The sequence below is a fragment of the Denticeps clupeoides genome, chromosome 10 (genome assembly GCF_900700375.1).
Source record: "Denticeps clupeoides chromosome 10, fDenClu1.1, whole genome shotgun sequence".
NCBI classification, from domain to species: Eukaryota; Metazoa; Chordata; class Actinopteri; order Clupeiformes; family Denticipitidae; genus Denticeps; species Denticeps clupeoides.
In genome coordinates, this window is record NC_041716.1 from 21,768,281 (window position 1) to 21,790,478 (window position 22,198).

The 22,198-nt window shown below is 43.3% G+C and overlaps 2 protein-coding genes across 3 annotated transcripts; one reads left to right on the forward strand and one right to left on the reverse strand.

Moving 5' to 3' along the window:
* The first annotated feature begins 12,997 nt into the window (after positions 1-12,997).
* On the forward strand, positions 12,998-16,537 carry LOC114798671 (hyaluronidase-1). 2 transcript variants are annotated; one of them, XM_028994555.1, is made up of 6 exons: positions 12,998-13,245; positions 13,339-13,380; positions 14,551-15,101; positions 15,228-15,617; positions 15,705-15,794; positions 15,918-16,537. In XM_028994555.1, exons 3-6 carry the CDS (start codon positions 14,574-14,576, stop codon positions 16,395-16,397), a joined length of 1,488 nt encoding a protein of 495 aa, XP_028850388.1. In that variant the 5' UTR covers positions 12,998-13,245; positions 13,339-13,380; positions 14,551-14,573; the 3' UTR covers positions 16,398-16,537. The 2 variants fall into 2 exon arrangements, with proteins under 2 accessions (XP_028850388.1, XP_028850387.1); XM_028994554.1 differs by lacking the exon at positions 13,339-13,380.
* A 726-nt stretch (positions 16,538-17,263) lies between these two features.
* Positions 17,264-22,035, reverse strand: borcs6 (BLOC-1 related complex subunit 6). Its single transcript, XM_028994556.1, has 6 exons — positions 21,888-22,035; positions 20,325-20,863; positions 19,376-19,721; positions 19,119-19,279; positions 18,959-19,042; positions 17,264-18,886 (listed from the first exon to the last, which is right to left on the reverse strand). The coding sequence occupies exons 2-6, from the start codon at positions 20,850-20,852 to the stop codon at positions 18,761-18,763; spliced, it is 1,245 nt and encodes a 414-aa protein (XP_028850389.1). The 5' UTR covers positions 20,853-20,863; positions 21,888-22,035; the 3' UTR covers positions 17,264-18,760.
* Between the last annotated feature and the right edge of the window lie 163 nt (positions 22,036-22,198).

A 22,198-nucleotide genomic window follows, 5' to 3' on the forward strand; every position in this document is an offset into this window, starting at 1 on the left:
TATATCCACAGAATGTTGAAAATGATGCCACTTTGAGGAAAGTTGTCTCATGGTATTGTAAAAACGTGTGAAGAGAGAACATAGCAAAAAAACTCTCTCTCTACACACAAAAGCACTGTATTAAAACCACTCCAACTTGATGTTACCTGGCAGAAAGAGGCATGGCACAATACAGGTTAAAAGGATGAACAGTTTATAATTTATTAACACCAGTAAATTATTATTGTACTTACATGTGAATATTGTATGTAAAAAGGTACCAATGTTAGAGAGAAAACTAAAGTGAAGAGAAAGAGTAAAGGGGGAGAGAGAAAGACTCGAAAAGCCGGAAGGCTTCTGATGGAAAAAGGCTTTGCCTTCACTCTGCGGCCCAGCTCACCCCAAACCATCCCGATTGTGTTCAGGTCCGGAGACTGTGGAAGCCAGGTCATCTACCGCAGCACTCAATCATTCTTCTCCTTCGTCAAATAGCCCTTACACAGCCTGAAGGTGTGTTTGGGCTCATTGTCCTGTTGAAAAATAAATGATCGTCCAACTAAACGCAAACCGTTTAGTTGGACGATGTCATGTCGCTGCAGGATGCTGTGGTAGCCATTCTGGTTCAGTGTGCCTTCAATTTTGAAAAAATTCCTAACAGTGTCACCAGCAAAACACCCCCACACCATCACATCTCCTTCTCCATGCTTCAAAGTTGTCCAATATGGCTGTTGGCTGTGTAGTAAGCTGACCTCTGCACAACACAACTGATTGTCCGAACCCCATTTATAAAGCAAGAAATTCCACTAATTAAGGCACACCTGTGAAGTGAAAAGCATTTCAGGTGACGACCTCTTGAAGCTCATCGAGAGAATGCCAAGAGTGTGCAAAGCAGTAATCAGAGCAAAGAAACTAGAATATAAAACATGTTTTCACTTATTTCTCCTTTTTTGTTAAGTACATAACTCCACATGTGTTCATTCATAGCTTTGATGCCTTCAGTGAGAATCTACCAAACGTAAATGGTCATGAAGATATAGAAAACATATTGAATGAGAAGGTGTGTCCAAACGTTTGACCTGTACTGTACATGAAAATAATGTCACAGCATCTGCACTCATGTTGTAAAAATCTGTGTATGTTAATATGTGTGTAACACCTCTGGTTCTTATCTGATTTGCCTGATTTAGGTACATCTGGAGCACACCAGTTAATGTGAAACACGTTTCCACCAGAAATCCCACATCCACTTACACATCCACTCAGGTTTTACAGACCTGTATGTTCTGATGACCTCAGAACCACTGGATGTTTCACTGAAAGGGAGATATTGCTTGCCTCAAATCTAGCGTAGGATATGTTAACACCATATCTTATTAAGGCTAATCCACCCGATTTCCTTCAAATCCCACTTTGCAATATTGCCCCTATATACTTATAGGATGAATGTTTTGAGTTTGAAATGACAGCACATTATCCTGATGAAAGAGGGCACTGTGATCAGGAAATTCTGTTTCACGGTGACTCCTATGACTTTTTCTCACCGTGCATTCTGGTGACATGTCTTTCCCAGATGACCCACTTTTTCTGCTTTAAGGACAAAATGTTCACTTACTGCCTGAAATATCCCACCAAGGTGCAAGCTGCAATGGTGGTCTGTAGCTTTAAATGTTGCTACCACTTGGAAGTGTGTAGCCTATTTCTAGACCAGGTCTGGTAAATGCTAAATGTAAATGTAGACCAGCTCTTATCATGGCTGCCTCTTAAGATACTGATATGTCTCTGCAATGAACCTTCCTCAGTGAAAAAAACTTCTCACCACAGCCTGTGTCTGAGCATGCATAGCACTTTGAATAATGTTAATGCAACAATCACAATGTTTTATAAAAGGTTCTTTTTTACAGTAATGTTTTAATGCACATATAAGAAACAGAAACAATAAGAAACAGAAACAGTACAAAGTAGGTTATATTTACTTTCTTTGTTGTAATTAATTAATAATGGAATAGATGGGAATTCTGTTATCAGGATAAAATGTACAGCACATTAAGCATCAATTGAAAAAACATTAATATTTTCAATAAAATTTGTATATTGTACACATAATTAATTTACAGATATTGATACCCCTTAGGATGATGTTGTTCTTAATGCTAAATTATCCTTTGACTAAATAAAGTGAGAGGGTTGCATAGGCTCTACCTACTAAACAACGTATATTGTGGAACAATGGCATAAATAAAGTCTTTATCAGCTGTTGTTTGTTTGGGGAATATAACAAAATACATAAACACAAATACATAAAAAAACGTTTATTGCACAATAAGATACAATTAGAATTTCTTTCCCAGGATCATAGCACAGAGCAGTTTTCCAGATATTGTGCACAGTGTTCATTTCTTTTTTTTTTTTTTATGAATGTGTCTGCCTTTTACTTTCATGATATACCCACAGCTTCACTTACACATAACTTACCATTATGGTCTTTTTACGGCACCACACTCTGGCTTAAACTATTTCTGGCTGCACATGTCTGTAGGTAGATGTTCATATTTCATGCCTGAACCTTGTTGCATCTTTGTGTACATTTTCTTGCCATGTATTTTGCTCACATAAAATAATTGCATTTAAACGCATGTATTCACGGGTTTATTAATGAGAACAGCAGTCGGCATGTCAGCACGCTGTTCAGAATGTTGTAATACAAGCAGCAATGCCAGATATTAACCACCAGAAAGCAGTGTTGTGTCAAACAACCCTGAAACTCGTGGAGAATGCCATCACTGGCCGTGAAACACCGCGGTGTGTGATACAGGTAACCTTGGTCTTCTGAACTGAGGCATACAGCCTTCTATTAAACACAGCAGATTCACTCGATTCATGGCGAAATCTAGAGATTTTCCACAGAAGTGATATATCAATCATAATCATATCTTACAAAGCACACTCTTCATTTAACACAGCAATTCAGCACTAAATGACCTAATGTTGGTCCAACACAGAGGCTCGAAAAGCTTTATATAGATTCACCCAGGGACGTCCTGCTGCCACGCACTTGCCTTAATGAGTAAAGTAATTAAGGAAGTGGAAGTGACACACACAAAATTTCCTCTTTTTATCATATAGCATATTTGTCTTCAATGTTGTACTCCAGTACCTCTTCCAGCGTCTGATGTGTGTGTGTGTGTGTGTGTGTGTGTTAGAGAGGTTTAGGCACCACTGTTTCACACAGGCTCCCTGCAGCAAGCTGGACATTTTGGTGGCACCCACAAGGAGACAGGTGCTTGTGCAGGTGTTTGGGCAGGACAGGTGTTTGGCAGTGCTAATGCGTTACCATGGTGACGTGGGCTCTGTGCCCTGCATGGCTTCCATCCCTATATGAATCCTCAGCAAACAGTCAAATAGGAATAAAAAGCCATACAGAGCAGGGAGCAGGAGGACCAGTTCTGTCTCTGTGTGGTAATGCAGCCCGGATTCTTACCTCCCAGACACAACCCTTTTAGTGGCTGGTGTGTCGTCATACCAACCTCAACCCAGCGCCATCCTGGCACTCAGACTAGGATCAGATTGCATTATCCAGGCTGGAGGTCTCAGGCGGGCTCGCATACTTCCGACCTCAAGGACCCCTGCGCTGCGCTCGCATGAATGGGGCACCTGTTGTCCCGAATAGAGATCTTCTTAAAAAAAAAAACACACACATTCCTCTCACCGACAACACGTGGAACAGGAGGAACCCACGGCACCTACCTTCCAAATAACATCTAACTGCGATCAGGCAAAAAAGACCTGAATTAAAGAAAATAAGGAGGAACAGGAGGAACCCACGTGGAACAGGAGGAACCCACGGCACCTACCTGCCAAATAACGTCTAACTGCGATCAGGCAAAAAAGACCTGAATTAAAGAAAATAAGGAGGAACAGGAGGAACCCACGTGGAACAGGAGGAACCCACAGCACCTACCTGCCAAATAACGTCTAAATGCGATCAGATAAAAAGACCTGAATTAAAGAAAATAAGTTTCCATTAGAAGACTGAGCAGGTCTGCGGAACCAGGTTACCTGCGGGGAGAAGATGGGTCCGGTGCAGGTCGCCAACATCATCATCATCTTCCTCATCATCATACCCAGCTCTGGCACAGCCATTCCGAGCGGTGGCTTAAAGTTGACGTTTTACGGAGCGGAGACCGATCGGGACGCGGCAGCTCGGCGGAACCGCGGCGCGTCGCGGCGGCTCCGATCCCGGGCAGCCGGGGCTGGAGGAGGGAGGGGTCGCGGTGAAGTGGGTGGGTGGGTGAGTGGGTGGTTGGGGGACTTGTAGAACAAAAGCCCCCCCTCGGCACCGGAGAGCCAATGGCGGGCGGGCACGGGGACGACATACCTGAGCGCGGAGCGGGTCGGTGGTCCCGGCGCGGGGCTGTGCGGAGTGGCGGCGCGGCGCGGCCGCGTTAATAAAGGGCCCATGGCAGCTGAATAGGGCCTTTTTCAAAAGCCCCTTTCAAATAGCGTCACAAAGCACTTTCATTCTGAGCATGATGGAGCGGACAGAGGCAGCGCAGTTAAATATGAAAGCAGGGAAATGCATGTGTGTCGGTGCCACCAAAAAAAGCCCCTTCGCCACCGTCTTCCTCACAACGTCACAGCACAAGAGGCAGGGAACAAAAGGAGCTCAAATGTCCACGGAGAGTCAAACACTTAGTGGGATATTTGGTGAATTAATTGTCCCCCTCCCCTGCCTCTCCTCAGGGCCGCATTCCTCCATGTCCCCTTTTGCCTTCACTGCCCCCCTGGCCACTGGGCACCAGGTCACACTGAAAAGGAGGGGAGGGGGAGGAATGTGGCTTGGGGAGATGGAGGCGGAAACATCACATTTCATGATAATTCATAATTCAAATTCAGATTCGTTCTGTTTGACATTGGACCAGGTTTGTTAGGTTCAGACAAAAGCATGAAAAGTTTGCCTGATGAAGTCAGGAAATCAGCCAAGAGGGACTTCATGTCAGAAGCACCTACAGCTTCCAGAATATTGAGAGCAGTTTTACTTTCCTATTACAGATCCAAGTAGGAAATCTCAAACGAGAGCCTGGTGAAGTGATACGAACCCCACCAAATTCTACTCATCATCACGAGCGAAAGCTGCAGCATAACTGTAGCTGTTAATAAGCAGCTCCTTTATTGTGTCTTTTACAGGTTGGACACCACAATACATCAATCAGAAAATACTTTTTCCTCCATGGAAAAACGTCTGACCTGTTAAAGCTGATTCACTAGCTTGAGTTATGTTTTGTGGTCAGACCTGCTATGATTTTAGCAGCTTTTTTTAAAAAAATATTTATTTGTGTGTTCAGGAAGTAAACGGACGAAATAAGAGGTGACTACTTGCTAGTTTTCTGCATCTTGAGAGGAAAAACTAACTAGCCAATTGTTATATACAGAAGACGTTTTTATAATATTTAAAAAGGGAGGAGCCAGCAACAACAACATTTAATTCTTATTTAGCCTATAAAACAGTCCAATAAGTGTAAGAGAAAGGGTTAAATAAAAAAGCATGGTGAATTGGAGAAAGGTTCTGTCCATGTTTGGAGGTACTGGACAGTTCAGAGTAGTTCAGTGTCTACAATGTATGTCCACAATTCTTATACTGGTCAATTTTAAGATACCCCTAGTTTAAGCAGGTGCTGGTGGCTGTGGTAGCCCTACAGTAGATCTCATGCTAGTTAATCTCAGCAGCAGCTTTTTACCAGGAACCAGGATCTAGATTAACTAAGAGAAACAGATTAGACTCGGGCGGCTGGGACTGAGTGGTTATGGTAAATGTCTGTGTACATGTTGAGTGCAACATTGGCCCGGTGGACTATCTTGGACAGCCTAGGTGAGAGATGAGTATATGTACATCTGAGCTTTAACTGTTGTGGAATGCTTGTCTTAAAAGATGTGTCTTGAACCAGGACTGAAATACTGACACTATACCTGAGTTCCAAACATTAGCAAGAAGGTTGTTCCAAAGCAAACTTGTTCATGTGAATTCTGATGATGGAATAGGAGTAAAGTGTTAAGATTTCAGCAGCGGCATTTTGATCATGTAGGCATGATTGACACCTCTTATACACACTACTTCCTCACTGTTGATGATTTAGGTCAACAAATGAATTTTACATCAGTAAACATACACTACACGTTACGTCCTACATAGCTTTTTAATTATTAATGTTTTTGATTTGATTACAGGTGAGATTATCAGCAACTGCTCTTCACTCTTGTGAGTCACGGTAGGAAAATCTGCTTTTCACATCCCGTAGAAAAATATTATTCTAATTCAAGGTAAATTAGAATAAATAAATTTTACTAGAGGAAACCAAATGATGAAAAGAAACTTTTAACCACAGCATACTGACCGCGCTTGAGGTGCTGGTTTATTTCACGTTTTTATGATCAGACATAATGATTATATCGGGGAGGGGGGTTGGGGCTAATGAGGATAATTGTGGGCGGAACCTCCGGAGCGACGGCATCCAGCAACAAAAAGAGGGCGAGGGGGAAAACGTGCGAGTCATCGCCTCTGCCAAACAACGCTTGTGTCTGAAATCCACAATCAGCTTTCTGCCAGGCACACGAATCCAAGGTCACAATGGGTGGTGGATTGGCCCTGGATTTGTAGCACAAAGGTGGGCCGGCAGGCCGCTGCAGCCACGCTCACCCGCCAAAAGCCTGTTTGGAGGCTCGAACATGCCTGATGCTTCCAGAACTACTGAATCAGCAGCGGCGTTATTTAAAACAAACTAGGACCCGGGTGTGCACACACTTTCACACACACAACAGCTTTAACAGTTGTTCTTAAGGTTTTGTCATATGATACTATTAGCAGAGGAGAAACCTGAAAATTTAACAAGCAATTATATGCTGTTATATGTGTGTGTGTGTGTGGTTTTGATGTGTAGATCTGCATGGCTGAGCAATTCTGTTTCAGATGAGTGCATGAGTGCAGCTCTGCTAGGGGGTCCAGCAGCACTTTGATCACAACACTGTGTGGAGAGGAAACCTGACTTATTCACACACACACACACACACACACATCCTTGGGTACTAACACTCACATGCACATGCACAAAATACACACACACTCAATACGGACTCACCGTGACAGACATTGGTCTGAACCTGGTGCTATAGCTGTGTAAGATGATTTCTGTGCTGAACCTTTTGTAAATATTAATAGGGCTTTGTAAAATGTCTCTGCACAATTTGCAGACATTTTATCCCCACTAAATAACACCTGACACCTTTGTATAGTAGTGCACAATTCCCACACACATTGTCTCGCTATTTCTCCCTCTCTCTCTCTCTCACACACACACAGCTCTTGCACTTAATACCCAATTTATATCTACTGCCCAGGAGAAAAGCCCCATGATCCTTCTGTCTCTCTAAACCCCAGCAGGTAGAAAGAACCAGGAAAGCTGGGTTCCTGTTTGAGGTCTGTTCTTTTTTCTCTCTCTCATTCTCTCTCTCATTCTCACACACAATTGCACACACTTTGCTGGTAATGTGGTGTATGTTTGATGTTTGCTCTTGGTCAGACTCTATCTTAGGGGGGATAATACACACACAGAGGCAATAAATATATTTATCTCTTTCTTTTAAAACTGCTCGCCGTGTTCCTCTCACCTCTCCCTGTCCTGGTCAGAGTGCTGATGGGTGAGGAGGTTTAGGGGCTGGAGCACTGACCCCTCCCTCTCATGTCAGAACAGGAAGACGGAACCTCTTCCAACTGTGAGGTTGTCATGGTTACAGCAAAGACATGGAATGCGGTAAATATCTCATTTTCCCCATCAACCCCATTCCCCCGGTCATACAAACACACACACACACACACACACATACTCTCTCTTACTGTTAGTCTTCTGGAAGAAAGGTCAGTACATGTCAAGCGACAGACTCTCATGCTAAAAGACATGAGAGGGGGCAGAATGAATGAAAATGTACACCAATAATAAAGTAGTTCAACAAGCGGGTAAAAACGTAGTTTGGAATAAAATATGGTTCATAATTTGGTTTCTAATATGTCATTCCAATGATTCCCTTTGATTGGCTGCTGGGAATAAGTAAACATTAAACTAGTGGTTAACACACTCGCCTATGAACCAGAAGACCCAGATTCAAATCCCACTTACTACCTCTGTGTCCCTGAGCAAGACACTTAACCCTAAGTTGCTCCAGGGGGACTGTCCCTGTAACTACTGATTGTAAGTCGCTCTGGATAAGGGCGTCTGATAAATGCTGTAAATGTAAATGTAAATTAAAACCAGATAACTTATAGAGTGTTTAATCATGTGAGTCTTCTGTGAATAAAGCTGAGGTTAAAAAAAACACACCAGGCAGGAGTTAGGAATGGTCTGGCAACCCAGACATGAAAACTGTAATAACCTGCTGGTGGGGGGGGTAAAAGGGAAAGAAACGTAGAGAGAGAGAGAGAGAACAAAGTGGAGTGGAGCAACCAAAGCCATCTGGTTGAGGGGGGACAGTGACATAAAGAGGAAGAATTAGACATGGCGAAAATGGAGGTAAAAAAACGGTCACCTGGAGATGAGTCTCTGGCTCTGGGCAGAGCTGTGGGGAGGAGGCACGGGTCGCTATGGAGAGGGTGGTGGTTGCTATGGAAACCGCTGGGCTGGGGGTCAGTGGCTGCAGGAATGTGTTTGCACACAGAGTTGCATGCTGGGAGGAGATCCCTGCTGATACAGTGAGGTGGGGCACTGCAGCGCTGCCGACAAGTGCTTTAAGAAACCCTTCCAAAATCTCCAGCACAAAATATAAAGTTCATGGGAAAATACAGGTGCCTGTAGACCAAGAATAGCACACATCAGCATAGTTGCCTAACTATTCTGAGTTCAGCCTCTGACACATTGGCATTTCATTGGAACAGATAACTGGTCACAGAGTGGGCAAGATCATTATGACCATCAACTTAAAACTTATCCTCTTGCATATTTCCCAGTCATGAGACTAATAAAGGATTGCCTTAAAAATAAAAAGATACAGCTAGTATGGTAGCATATCTGGGGAAAGTAAAGTCTGTAAAAAACTGCTGCAAACAGCATTTGTCCCACGTTTTGACGATGGCCCATATTGTCACTGGTTATTTGTTTCTTTTCTTTGTCAGTAAAAGGAATCCACCTCTAACTGCTTCCTATATGATTTTGTGGAATGTGTTGTGTACCTGCAAGAGTCGATCATAAGACATCAGACTTTAAGTCTACTCTCTGACCTTTCATCCTTGAATTGGCTGGTCTAGAGAGGTTTTGCAGTGATAAAATTGTCTCCATCGGCATTTTGGCTGGTTCTCCAATTCAGTTGAGTCTCATTAAATGGATAGATTGAAAGAGAAACACAGACACACACACATACAGGAGGATTAAGTGGACATTAAATAGATCCAGCTCATTGTTGACAGGAGTCGATCTCTCTCCACCAACAGACTTCCTATTCTTAACCCGTTACTCAAACTAGAGCAGGCGAGACAAGGTCCAAACCTCTAAACCTGCCATACCCCACCCACACCTTTCAGGGGCATCCTCAGATATCCAGTCAGTCCAGTTAGTGGGTGTGAAGCCCCTTTCTCCTGGCATGGGCAGCAGGATGGAAAATCTAAGGCCATTAAAAGAAAAAACATTCAGGTTTCAGGATGTAGCCCTCATCTCTCCTTTGGTGCGCTTCCTTTTCTTTGGAATAAAAAGAGACAGATCAAGAGGAAAAAAGTTATCAAAGTCACCCTCCTCAGTGTCCAGACACTATTGTCACTCACTCTGCCACACTTTTGTAAAGAATATCTTTCAGTTTTTGTTGGTTCCCCAGTGGTGGTAAAGAAGGGGACCAATAATCAAAAGGTTACGGGTTCAAATGCCGAACCGCCAAGGTGCCACTGAGGTCCCCACACACTGGGTGTTGGGTTTCAATTTGTGCACTGGGTGCTGTGCTGTGGTTTTTTTACATGTGACATGACTAAATGACCCATTGTCAAGTGCAGACCATGTATCAGTCGCCACCTACCAAAAAGTGGAGGAAAGAATTAAAAAATAGTTCTGTTTTTCTATTATAATCTACTTTTTGGTCTACTCTATGCTTCTCTGCTCTCCTGTACCATAAATTGTTAGGTTTCAGGGGCTTAATATGTGTCTGACAAATCCCACATCAACAAACTGGCACCTTCTGCGGTTTAATCGCAAAGAAAGACCATTTTAAACACACACACACACAAATTCATTAGACCCAGGCATGTTGCTACACTACTACTACTACACTTCTACAGTCTCAGACATGTCACACATACACTGTATGAGCCACACACATGGGCCATTCTGCATTTTTCTAATGAAAGTCCAAAATGAAACTATTCAAGCTCAGAACACTTTTTATGATGAAACCGCATCAAATCAAAATATATAAAAATATCAAAATATCAATTCACATGCTCTGGAACAAAGGAGCCTAAGTTCCCCTTTTGAAGCCCTGTATGATTTTATGAATGTTTGCAAATAATGCAGAGCCACATGAAGCCATCACTGTCACATTCACATGATCTTCATGTAAGAGGCTTCACCTCCAAACGAGACAGACTGTGTGTGTCTATGTGCTGGAATACTAATAGCCTTATCAAAGATTTTGGTGAAGTGCATGTGATGCCTTTATTGACCGAAAGAGGGCGCCGCGTACCTGACGTGACAGCCATATTTAAAGACTGAAGAGGAGAACTCAGAAGCCTCATGAAATCTTTGCTCTTTTTTGCTCTGGCTGTCATACACACACACACACACACACACACACACACACACACACATACACACACACACACGTATAAGGTAATAGAAAAATGTGCAATCAACCTGCTAGTAAACCTTTACTCACACTCTACCAGTGCAGAAAATACAGAATAACCATAATTTTATTGATTTTAGGAGACATTTTTCCCCATTTGTTTTTAAAATGTTGAATCTAAATGTCATAATTACTAAGCTACTGCACCCTCACTCTACCCCACACATTTCTCACTTTTTTTCTCAGTTTCTTTTTGTGCAGAAGGGGTCAAAGTGTGGGGTGTTGTTGGGGTCAAATGTTCTTTGTTTTGATCGGTAAAAGTTATTGCCCATTAATGTCACTCCCCGCCGTTTTGTTGAGCATGATATCAAATGAATAAATAAATAAATACACACTTAATAACATCGTGGGGATGTACTTTATATGCTCACACACACCATTGTGAGGATGTACTTTATATTCTCACACACACCACAAATTCTTTTTTCTACATCTTTGTGATGACCTATTTTATGCTCCCTCTTTCTCTGTAGCTGAACTATAAATGTCAAACAATGCAAATGTAGATTAGATTAGATTAGATTCAACTTTATTGTCATTACACATGTACAAGTACACGGCAACGAAATGTAGTTTAGGTCTAACCAGAAGTGCAATAAGCAGCAAGTGCAGGATACAGTTCAAATAAGTTATGTATATACATAAAGTGATATGTGCAGGAGATGGAAAATAAGTGTGAACATATTTACCAAAAATAAAAGTCAGTGCAATGATTATGTGAAAAAATGGGTAGTACAGTGTATTTTTGAAATATGTAAATGTCAAATGTCTTAAACCTCAGTAAGCAAAAGGAATTTGTATGACTCCCAGCCTAACCTCTAATGAGGAGTAGGAGGAATGTGTCCTCAATTTCCCTGATGTTTGGTGCATTCTGATCCATCTGAACAGAGATAGAACACATATATCTTCCTCTCTCACACACACATGCACTCGAACAGCCTAATCTTTAGAAACTCATAAGGTCACGACATGACCAGGGCTGAGGGGTGTTCGTGAGATCAGGAGGTAAGTGTATGTGTGCAGGGCTTACAGTTTAACTTGCCATGATCTCCACTGTAAAGCCTTCAGCTTCAGATTTTGCAGCCAAATTTTACTGAATTCTCCAAACGTAGAGAATGAGTTATGTAATGCCGTTATCTACTTCCATTTCACAAACCACACCTTTTGAACTGTGTTATCAAACCACACGCCCATGCCACCACCGTCACCAGCTCTGCCTCAGCCCTCATCCACCATCTGGGACACTCTTCTGAGCCGTTTCCACGGTAACCAGAGCCCGGAGGACAGATATCACCTCAGATACCACACTGAGATAATCACAACACACGTAAAGACATGAAAACGTGATTGAATGCACACATGTCTAAACTGAGGCAAACAAACAAGGAGGAAGCAGGCCAGCGAACTGCTGTATATATATATGAAACATCATGAGCCATGCATACAAACTTACATGACTTACATAGCCCAGACTTACATAGCCCAGATGTGAATAAAGTAATTTCATCAGAGATCAAATAAGATATGACATATCAATTATTATGTCAGTAAATTATGCCAGAAATCCATCCTGGGACACTGGTGCAGGGCATGGACTCACCGAAGGGTGCACACGCACCATTCATTCACACACTCACTCACAATCACAATCACAATGCATTTAAGGGCAGTGCACCATGCAGCCACACATTAAAGTAGTAAATGAAATGAAAGCCCACTCCAGATATTGTTCAAATGTACTAAACCAGTCAGAAACCTCTGCTAGGTACATCTCTATTCTCCTTTAGTATAACATTAATTCATGAACACAAAAGCACAGAACTATTTACATTATGACACAGAATAGATTAAATGGCATTTTCATTCAAAGGTATAATAGAAACAGTAATAATATTGTATTACATAGATATAGTAATTATTATACATTGATGACTTCTCAGACCCAAAAGTCTTAACCCTGGTGGCAATCACAAAACATCACCTAAAAAGTTTGAAAGTAGGGTGCAGGGTGGGCCTGCTGGGGCCAAAAAGTACGGTGTACGTCTGACAGGTGTTTTTTAGCAGAGGTGGATTATGGGATTACGGTCATGCCGGTCATGTGAGCCCAGTGCACAGCGTTGACCCTGCTTATAGACAGATTACCTCGGTGAAGGTCTTTTTGTACTGCAGCGCCACCCTGGCCGGCTGCCTCTTTTGGAACGATAGGATGGTTCTGCAGCGTCTGCAGGCGCGATTAGAGTCATCTCTTCTTTCTTGTGTCCGCGAGCCTCCAGCTGGGTGCTCTTCTCTCTCTTTGTAATTTTATTCCACCTTAGTATGAACCTTTTTGTTTAAAGCTCACCAGTCCAGGGGTGTACCGGGACCCAGATGTCAACCATTGTCTGACCAACAAACCCACAGGTGAGCCAATCTAAAACAAACATGACCTTTAACCTCTCTATAATGATCACCTATCAGTTTTAATGATCTATATTACTATCTCCACCTCTCAAGAAAAATCTCATCAAGAATGTTAAAAAGTATACTTAAAAAAAGGTGAGCGCTGGATTTTTTTTGCATTATTGACAATGAAACTACATTTATCATAAATGTATGAACCACTGGAGCATTTTTAATAATACTTTTGTTCTATTTTCAAAAAATAAGTTTGTCCTCAGATTGACATGGCAGCACAAGACAAGTGTCAAAATGAAGAAAAAAAAACTATTGGCAGAAGCCTTCCACTAACATTTAAATGCTTTTTTAACTGAATTCAAACACCACATCCTTTCCATGAAATTACATAATGCTTCCAAAAGAAAACATTATTTTTGGATTAAGAATTATACGTTTAAATAGTTAAAAATCTACTCTTAAAAAAAAATCCCAATATATTAGGTGAAATCTAACAATTTAATAGGTGATGCTGTTTTTTCTTCAGCACATATTTCTATAACAAAGACCTAGAGCATGTTCAGAAATCATTAATAACAGGACCGTAATCTGTCACCTTGTAATATCTGAGATATTACAGGGCAAATGCAAAATTTTTATACATTGTAGTGGTGGAGAGATCAAGAAGTGCTCAGCGCTGAGTCTAGGCAGCACTAATGAATCCAATTAGCTGTAAATAATTACCTTAGTCTACAGCACCTCCTTTTTATGTTCTGCTATGGTGCCTTTTAAAACAAAGCCAATGTGATTAAAATATAACTGTGTACACTTACATTTGACTAAACTGAAAGTGATTATGGAAAAAGTCTGATATCCTGAGCTTTGACAAGGCTGGTGTGGAAATTGTGGCTTGAGGGACGATTTGATGTCGGATTGCTAATTCCTTTGTCATTAAGAGTTCACTCCAGCTGTATTAGCTTGCTTTTTGGAATTTACATACCTTGTCTTGTTATTATATTCTTAAATGTTATAACAAATGGTAAATATAATGGTAATAACATTTTCAGGGAAAAAAGCACCTGGGCTGGATTTATTTTTGACCATGAAAACATAGAACAAAATTAAGCAAATGGAAATCAATTATTACATTCATCTAACTGTAGCAAATCTGACATGTTTGGGACTGTGGTGTGTGAGTTACGAGACAACCAAGCTCCTTGGAGTGTAAACATGAATTGTAATTGTGGTTTTTGAAATATACATTCAAGTTCAAAGTCTATGTTTCATTGTATAACATGCTGTACGGTTATTGTTGGGGTACGTGTGTTTTAGGGGCAAGATGGTGGGTGGCGCATATGTGGAGCAGTAGGAACATGGCTTGGAGGACGTGCCAGTGTGGGTGGCTCTGCTTCACTCTGTTCCTGACGATGGCACTATTATCACCCCTCGGTCTGGGTGGCCCTGCCAGTTCCCCTCTCCTGCCTGGGCAGCCATTCATGGTGATGTGGGGGGTTCCTGACAAGGGCTGTTTAGGACGACCTGACCCGGCCACATTTGGGATGGAGTGGGCCGGACGTGTTGCGGTGTTCTATGAAGACACCATGGGACTGTACCCGTATTTCACAGCCCAGAACCAGCCCATCAATGGGGGCCTGCCCCAGCACACGAGTCTGGACCTTCACCTCCAGAGAGTGGAAAGGGACCTGCTGGATGCTCTGCCACAAGAAGGGGCACCGGGCCTGGGGGTACTGAGGTGGGAAGAGTGGGCGCCCCAGTGGCAGAGGAATAGAGGCAAGCTAGGGAAGTACCAGGACAGCTCCCGGGCCCTGCTCAGAGGCTTCTTCCCTGACTGGACGACAGAAGAAGTGGAGAAATGGGCTCAGGTGAGAGGAAGTTTATTGCTACAGTTGGTAAATGGGATTATGTCTTTATGATGGCCATCTGGGCTGAAGCCACACATTTCGTAAAGTAGCTAAAGTGTGCTGCATTTGAAAATTGTTTCCAAACAGGTTGACTTTGAGGCTGCATCACAAGCCATCATTATGGAGACACTGAGAGAGGTGAAGAGACTCCGCCCCCAGAGCCTATGGGGTATGGCTCCATACCCAAACTGCTACAACTCTGGCCTTGCCCAACTGACTAATTACACTGGACGATGCCCTGCTGGAGAGATGGCCCTTAACGATGAGTTGATTTGGCTGTGGAAACAAAGCTCTGCCCTCTACCCAATCCTTTCGCTGGATAAGCTCCAGCCTGGGACTAAAGGGGCATGGCTGTACACATCCAACCAGATTCGAGAAGCTCTGAGACTGGCAGCCCTTGCTGGCACAGCGTATGACCTGCCAGTGTTTCCATTGGTCAAAATGTTGTATTCCTCCACCGGGGACTTCCTGTCTGAGGTGAGACCTGTCTGGCGCTTTCTGCATCTATAGGACTACACTTATTAATGATGATTTTGAGTGTGCTGAGTGATCCTGGTTTTTCAGGCTGACCTTGTAAATTCAGTGGGGGAAAGTGCAGCAATGGGTGCAGCTGGGGTCATCATTTGGGAAAGGAATTTCTCTGTGAAGAACCAGGTATCCATCCATCTGTCCCTATACGGCTGCATTAATACATCTAACATAGCAGAATATTAACAATGCATGCTATATAAAAGAAACAATAATTTAAGTGTGTTCTTATGTTCATCCGTCCTCCAGAAATCCTGCGCAGAGCTGGCGGACTTTGTGAGGGAGGTTTTAGGTCCATATGTGGTGAACGTAACCACGGCAGTTCGCCTGTGTGGCGTCTCATTGTGCCAGGGTCGGGGTCGATGCATCCGCAAAAACCTCGAGGACCCCGTCTACCTGCACCTTCCCAGCAGCTTCCGTCTGCTGCCAGAGAGGACAGATGGGGTGCGGCCAGTTGGTGAACTGGACCCCATCTTTCTGGAGACATGGAAGCGGGACTTCCACTGCCAGTTTTATGAGGTTCTGGAGGGAGCGATTGCAGACCAGGAGTCGGGTGGACCGGAGGTCAGGACTCCATCCAGCCCCGCTACGCTCAAGCCCCCATCTCTCAATGCCCAGAGTGCCGTTACTTTGACAACTGTTGCACCTAAGACAATGGACATGAGTTGTGCCACCCAGACCACACCCCTTTTATTGCTCCTGCTCCTGTCTTGCGTCCTGTCCTGTTAAACTATTGACATTTGAGGGATGCAATGACAATCTGTGTCAATTTTTCTTCTCCTAATCATTTCTACTGCATGCTGAATGGATGCAACATGTAACGTGTTTTTTATGAAAAATTCTCCATTCTTAAATGAACCAGAACTTGCTGTGTTTTCATACAGTTTAATGGATGTTGGCAGCATGTCATCGTATCACCAAGCGCATCATGTGCAGCACATGGCCACAGGTTTCCTGTTATTATCATTCTGTGTCAGCAATGGCAGTGAAAGCTTATCTTATGCGTTTATCCACAGGCCTTGAGCCACTTGATCTACCATCAGTGTTCTAACTTGCTCACAAACACGTACACGCCCACACCAATCAAAATGCAACAGTGTAAAACGTGTAACTGTGGGCAGATGGGTGATTTAATCATTTTGGCTGAAGATGGGCTGAATGGCGCTGAGTCGATTCAGAGCGCCACGTCAAAACCGGCTCAGTTTGTTTAACATTATATCTTATCTCATGTTTAGTCTTCTTCTTATCACTGTGCTGTTTCAGACAGAAACTGAATACGTGCAAGTTTACAAATAGACCTGCAAATTCCCAGGATGATGGGGTTTTTTGTTGGGCCATACTAGCATTCATACAAAGGGCCTGGCGCAAAATCATGCCACCTTACTGTAAAAATAACTACAACTAATAATGTTCATTATAGTTGTCTATTATAAGATTAACGTCAGCGCTTAGTGTATTTTAGGCATTTTTTTTTTTAAACTCTTCTTTAATTCAGTATATCACTTCTGTTTGGAGTTTCGGTATCTAGCTGTTCAAATTATCCCCATAAATCCACAAAGAGGAAGAAAACTGTAAAAGTGGGAAAGTGTAATCTGTGTGTTAAACTGGGTCTTTATTCCTGACCTTCCACACTGAGGCTTTAAAAGTTTGTCCAGTGCGGTGCAGAGAAAGTACAAGGGATCGGATTTCACTGTAAGTCTTATTTCTTAAATATGATGTACAGAAAGGTGCATAAAAATAACTCCATTAACACACAGTCATTTTTCCCCCAGGGTGATTACTGTCTTTCTGTGTCATGGCTTTAAAACAATAATACCGCTGACATCACTTCTGCTGGCTTACTGTAAAAAATAAAACAGCAGTGTGCTGACATGTCACTCATTTGAAAGCGGGATCACTCTTAGCTTTACGAAACTCTTAGCTTTACGAAGCCGACATTCTAAATTAATGAGAATTTCATAAAGACTGTGGCCTCAAATACACATAGAACATATTTTATACATAAGTTGTTTCGGAACATCAATCATGTTTTCCTCAAAGCTATTCAGGCATCAGTGCATAAGAGTTTGTATATTTATTGTGTTAAAATACACACTCATAAAAGGTAGGCAAATTGAGGTTTTTGTAACAGATGTATCTACAGAGGGAGAGTGAGTCCCATCACCATGGATTACAGAGGACTGCCATGTAAACACCTCCCCAACCACTCTTCAGTTCAAACTGAAGATTCAAATCCACAATCCAGAAGTGGGGTCTTTATTCTTGACCACAAAGACACTAGACTCATTCACTAATATTTCTTAAATGTGAAGTACAGGGAGATGCATCTAAATTATTCCATTAACAGAAAGTTACCGGCGTGTTTGGTAGAAAATCACCTTTGATTTAAAGTCACATGAGCTACAGTCTTAATCCAGGGCGACCCCCCCCCCCCCCCCCAACAATCCTCTGAAAGGATTGAAACAGAAAGGAGAGAAGACCCATGAAGTGATGTCACTGGCAGGAAGAACATGCTATACTGTGACACACACATTTTACATGGCCTGCATGTCAGCACGAGCTTACACACTCATCTGTAATATGTTGCCAAAAGTAATAAACAGGAATGTGATGTATACAGCATCAGGCTGCGTTAATTACAGACCCTACAGCACGTTTCCAGGTGAACACTTATTCAAGCTGCACACATTGAGCATGGAAGCATCCAACTTGCAAAAGGATGTGCTTCATGTCCGGCCACTAGAGCCCTGACTGCAGCTGCGAGCGCAGCAAGGGACACAACGCCCTTCTCCGAGTCAGTTTCTGGACGGACCCTGTCTCTCTTTCTACATCCTGTGATGCCATGAGAGGAGGGGTAGGGGACAGAAAAGAAGCATTCGCAGAGCAATCCCAAGAGCCATGATCATTAGCACAGGATTGGGTAAAATGGTTATAGTCAACGTGTCTGTAGAAGAGACTGGGATTGATCACAAAGCGATCAAGGGGCAGGACGTGTCCAGGACTCCTCAGCACAGTGTCCTCAGAGGGCCATGGTGGATTACAATGCCACTCTAGGCATGTAAGTGCCTGTACAGAATCCTTGGGGGGCATGACTACTTGCAAAGTGCCTCTAAGGTGTCCAGGGTGCGTTTGATGTCCCGGATTTGGGCGGCCAGGTTGTGGATTGGCTGCATAGACCGATCCAGCTCCTCACAGCGAGCCATAAGTGTATACATTCCCTGGAAAGACAAAGGATTGATTGCCGCATGAATGATACAGAATCAGAATATTACACTAGCACGCAAACTCACTTTTATGCTCATGTCCACAGACTCCCCAAGACTGTCCACTGAGTCGCGGTATGTCTGGATATAACCCACACTGAGTGCAGTCATCTAGAAAACATACAGGAACACAGGGAAATAGCATCAGGTGATGGTCTGATGAGTGTGTGCGTGAATACCAGCTCACATTCTGGATGGTTCCATTGAGGCTTCGCATCATGCTCTCCACACTCTGTGCCACGTCCTGCGTCTGTCTTTGCAAGTCATCTAGGACTGACGGGTCTATGGGAGGGATGTCTGCTGGCCTTCGTAAGGACCCTCGACCTCGAATTGGCCCTGAGCAATCCGCTAAAAACAAGTGATTTAAAAAAAATTATTATATAAATGTGTAAAACGCACACACACACACACACACACACACACACAGTGCTGACAGTTCCTTACAGTCACAGTCTAGACTGGGTCGGGAGCTCATTTTGATCTTCTGCTCCAAGTTCCTGGTGATGAAGTGGGTAAGGTCTCCATCATGGCTGACCGTCCCCTCCAGCTCCAGAGCGCTGGAGATGGTGGCCCTTCGGCCCTCAGCCTGGCTCCCTCGGGCGCCGCCTCGAGAACTTCCACCACAGGCCCCACTCAGCTCGTCCAGACTTTTGCTGTCCTGCATGCCTCGCACCACGCGTTCCCTTTCTGGCATGCCCCGCACTCGAACCTCCGCCATCACGTGGGCAGGCTGGGGGCTGTCGTCTGCATCGGCTGGGGCAGGAGCGGAGTCCACAGCCTCTTCTGCACGCTGAGACGTGGACACACGGCCAAAACCACAGACTTTGCTTTATTTATACGACGCAGAAAGCGAATTAAATAAGTTTACTTCCACCTGTGAGGTATCATTTATTTCTACTCAGATTAAGCACCTTCAGTCCAGGGTAGAGGCACAATGCAATTATGTCACCAACTATAAAGTAATTTTTTTTTACCAATTTTTACCATGCAAAATTAAATAACTAGGATAAGATGTGGAGTAAAACATCTTACTGGTGTGGTAAAAAATATTGCCACTAATATACCATTTATTTAATTATGGGTGTTTGGCATATTTTGTGTCATTTGACAAAATAGAGATGTAAGAATAATTGTCTGGTACATTTCTAACAAGACATTATTTAAAAATAAAATTGAGATTATCACATTTTCTCATTTTTAAATGAATATTAAGAAAATGAGTCAAATATATGAAATAGGTAATGCACAATAATATTTGTTGAATGGGTGTCATTTCCACACTTCTTATTCTTCCTTTATGAAAATCTGGACCAATCCAATTTTTTGTATCCTCTTTAGGTACGCAGTATTATACAGGTATTAGTAGGCTGACACTATATATACATATATTTACCTCAGGTTCCTCATGCAGATTTTCTTCCGTCTGCTTGTCCTCTTCAACCGTTTGTTCTCTTTTTAGATCCTGAACAGACGAAGGGACAGTTGGCACGCTTGTGTCATCCTGTGATTGTTTTTTGGAGGCTTGAGTGTCCATATGCGACCTGTCTTTGGCGGTCGGACCAGAGAATACTGTGTGCGTGGGAAAACTGGTGCATCTGTTTGCTGTGGCGTGGTCCCTGAAGTGGTGTGTATGTTCAGTTGGAGAATATCCACCGGACGTGTACGCATCATCTGTACGACTATAGCAAGGTTCGATACGCCCAGAGTGCAGCTGAGGGGATAAATGAGAGTTGAGTGGCAAATGGTCGTCTGAGTTGGCCGCCGTCTGTTGGCAGAGACCATCTTCCAGGACCCCTGTCAGCCCATCACACTTCAGCACGTGTTGAGGGACTGGTCTGTTAGAAACCTCTGGAGAGTCCGGTGCTTCAAGCCCATTAGCTGTCTTCCCGTCATCTGGGCTGACCAGAGGGGAGTGGCTCATCCCTCCACCTGCTGATTATATGACATCAAAGCATGACACTTAAATGTAATAAACAAACAAACAAAAATATGCACGTTGCCAGATTGGAGCATTAGGTAATATTGATACAGCAATATATCGCGATATTTTACGTGATTATATTGTATCTTTAGTGAGGTCAGCAGAGAGTCAGCGTGCGACTACAACCTCCACTCCTGTAGATGGCGTTGCTGGGTAGTTCCATCGCAAAACATGACACCGCGCGAGTGTCATTATAGCGGCCCATGCAAAGAAGTCACACTTCTGTGTAATATCCAGGCAACACAACTCATTTACGAGCTCATTTCAGCAGGAACCCTCCAGATACAGTACAGCAACAACCAAAACCTATCGACACAAAACGACAAAGTACGCTGGATACCGCAAACAAACTCCAATCCACCTCGCCACTATTCATTCGTTCAGCAGAATTTGTGCCTACTGTATCGTGATACGTATCGTGAGATCATTTCCAATACACACCCTATCAGTAGATAAGCCAAGTAGCGTTGTAGTCTAGTTCGCTGTACGTGGTAAGTTGGTAAGTGCTGCTGTTTGTTTTGAGTCTGATGCTTTGTATGAATTACGTTCAAGTCCGTATACACAGTCGTGGCAATTAATGTACGTCATTGGAAGCAATCAGCTGTATCTGCCCACAAAAAAAAACACACATCTCTGTGCGATCAGGTGACAGTTCCAGGAACTGAAACTCCCCGTGGACCCAAATCTCCTGTTAGCATCCCAGCTCCTAACATACACGGATTAAGCCGCCGTAACAGCGTCGTAAGCAGACAGCGTTACGCGTCTTCTTCAGTCGCCTATTCAGCGCATACCCGAGATTTCACTCCAGCGCCAGCCGGACACCGACAGCTAGCTCCGCTTCCTGGACCGGGCCGCGGTACCAGCCGCGCTACTCCGGGGCTCAAGTCGTCGCGTCGCGAGTGCGAAGACTACGGCGTTGGAAGAGTATGAGCGTTGGAAGCTTTGACAAAAAAAAAAAAGTAAACACTTAGCTACCTGTGTCGGTTGACCTGAAGATGAAGGGTGGCAGGAAACGAGTCCGACTTTTTTAGGGCTCCTACCAGCAAACAACGCCGTGAGAAAAGCGTTCCGCCTCATTTCAGTGGCTCGCCTGGTGCTCAGCCGCAACCCGGAGTGGGACTAAGCGCTTATGGAATGTGAGGGAGCGAAACATTTTTCCACGACCATGGGATATGCCTTCTAATATGACTTTTTAAGAAATGGGGAAAATGTTAATAGAGTTATCAGTTAAGATTAAACATGTTACCACCTGAAACCGAAAATGATGGCCTCTGTCATAACATAAA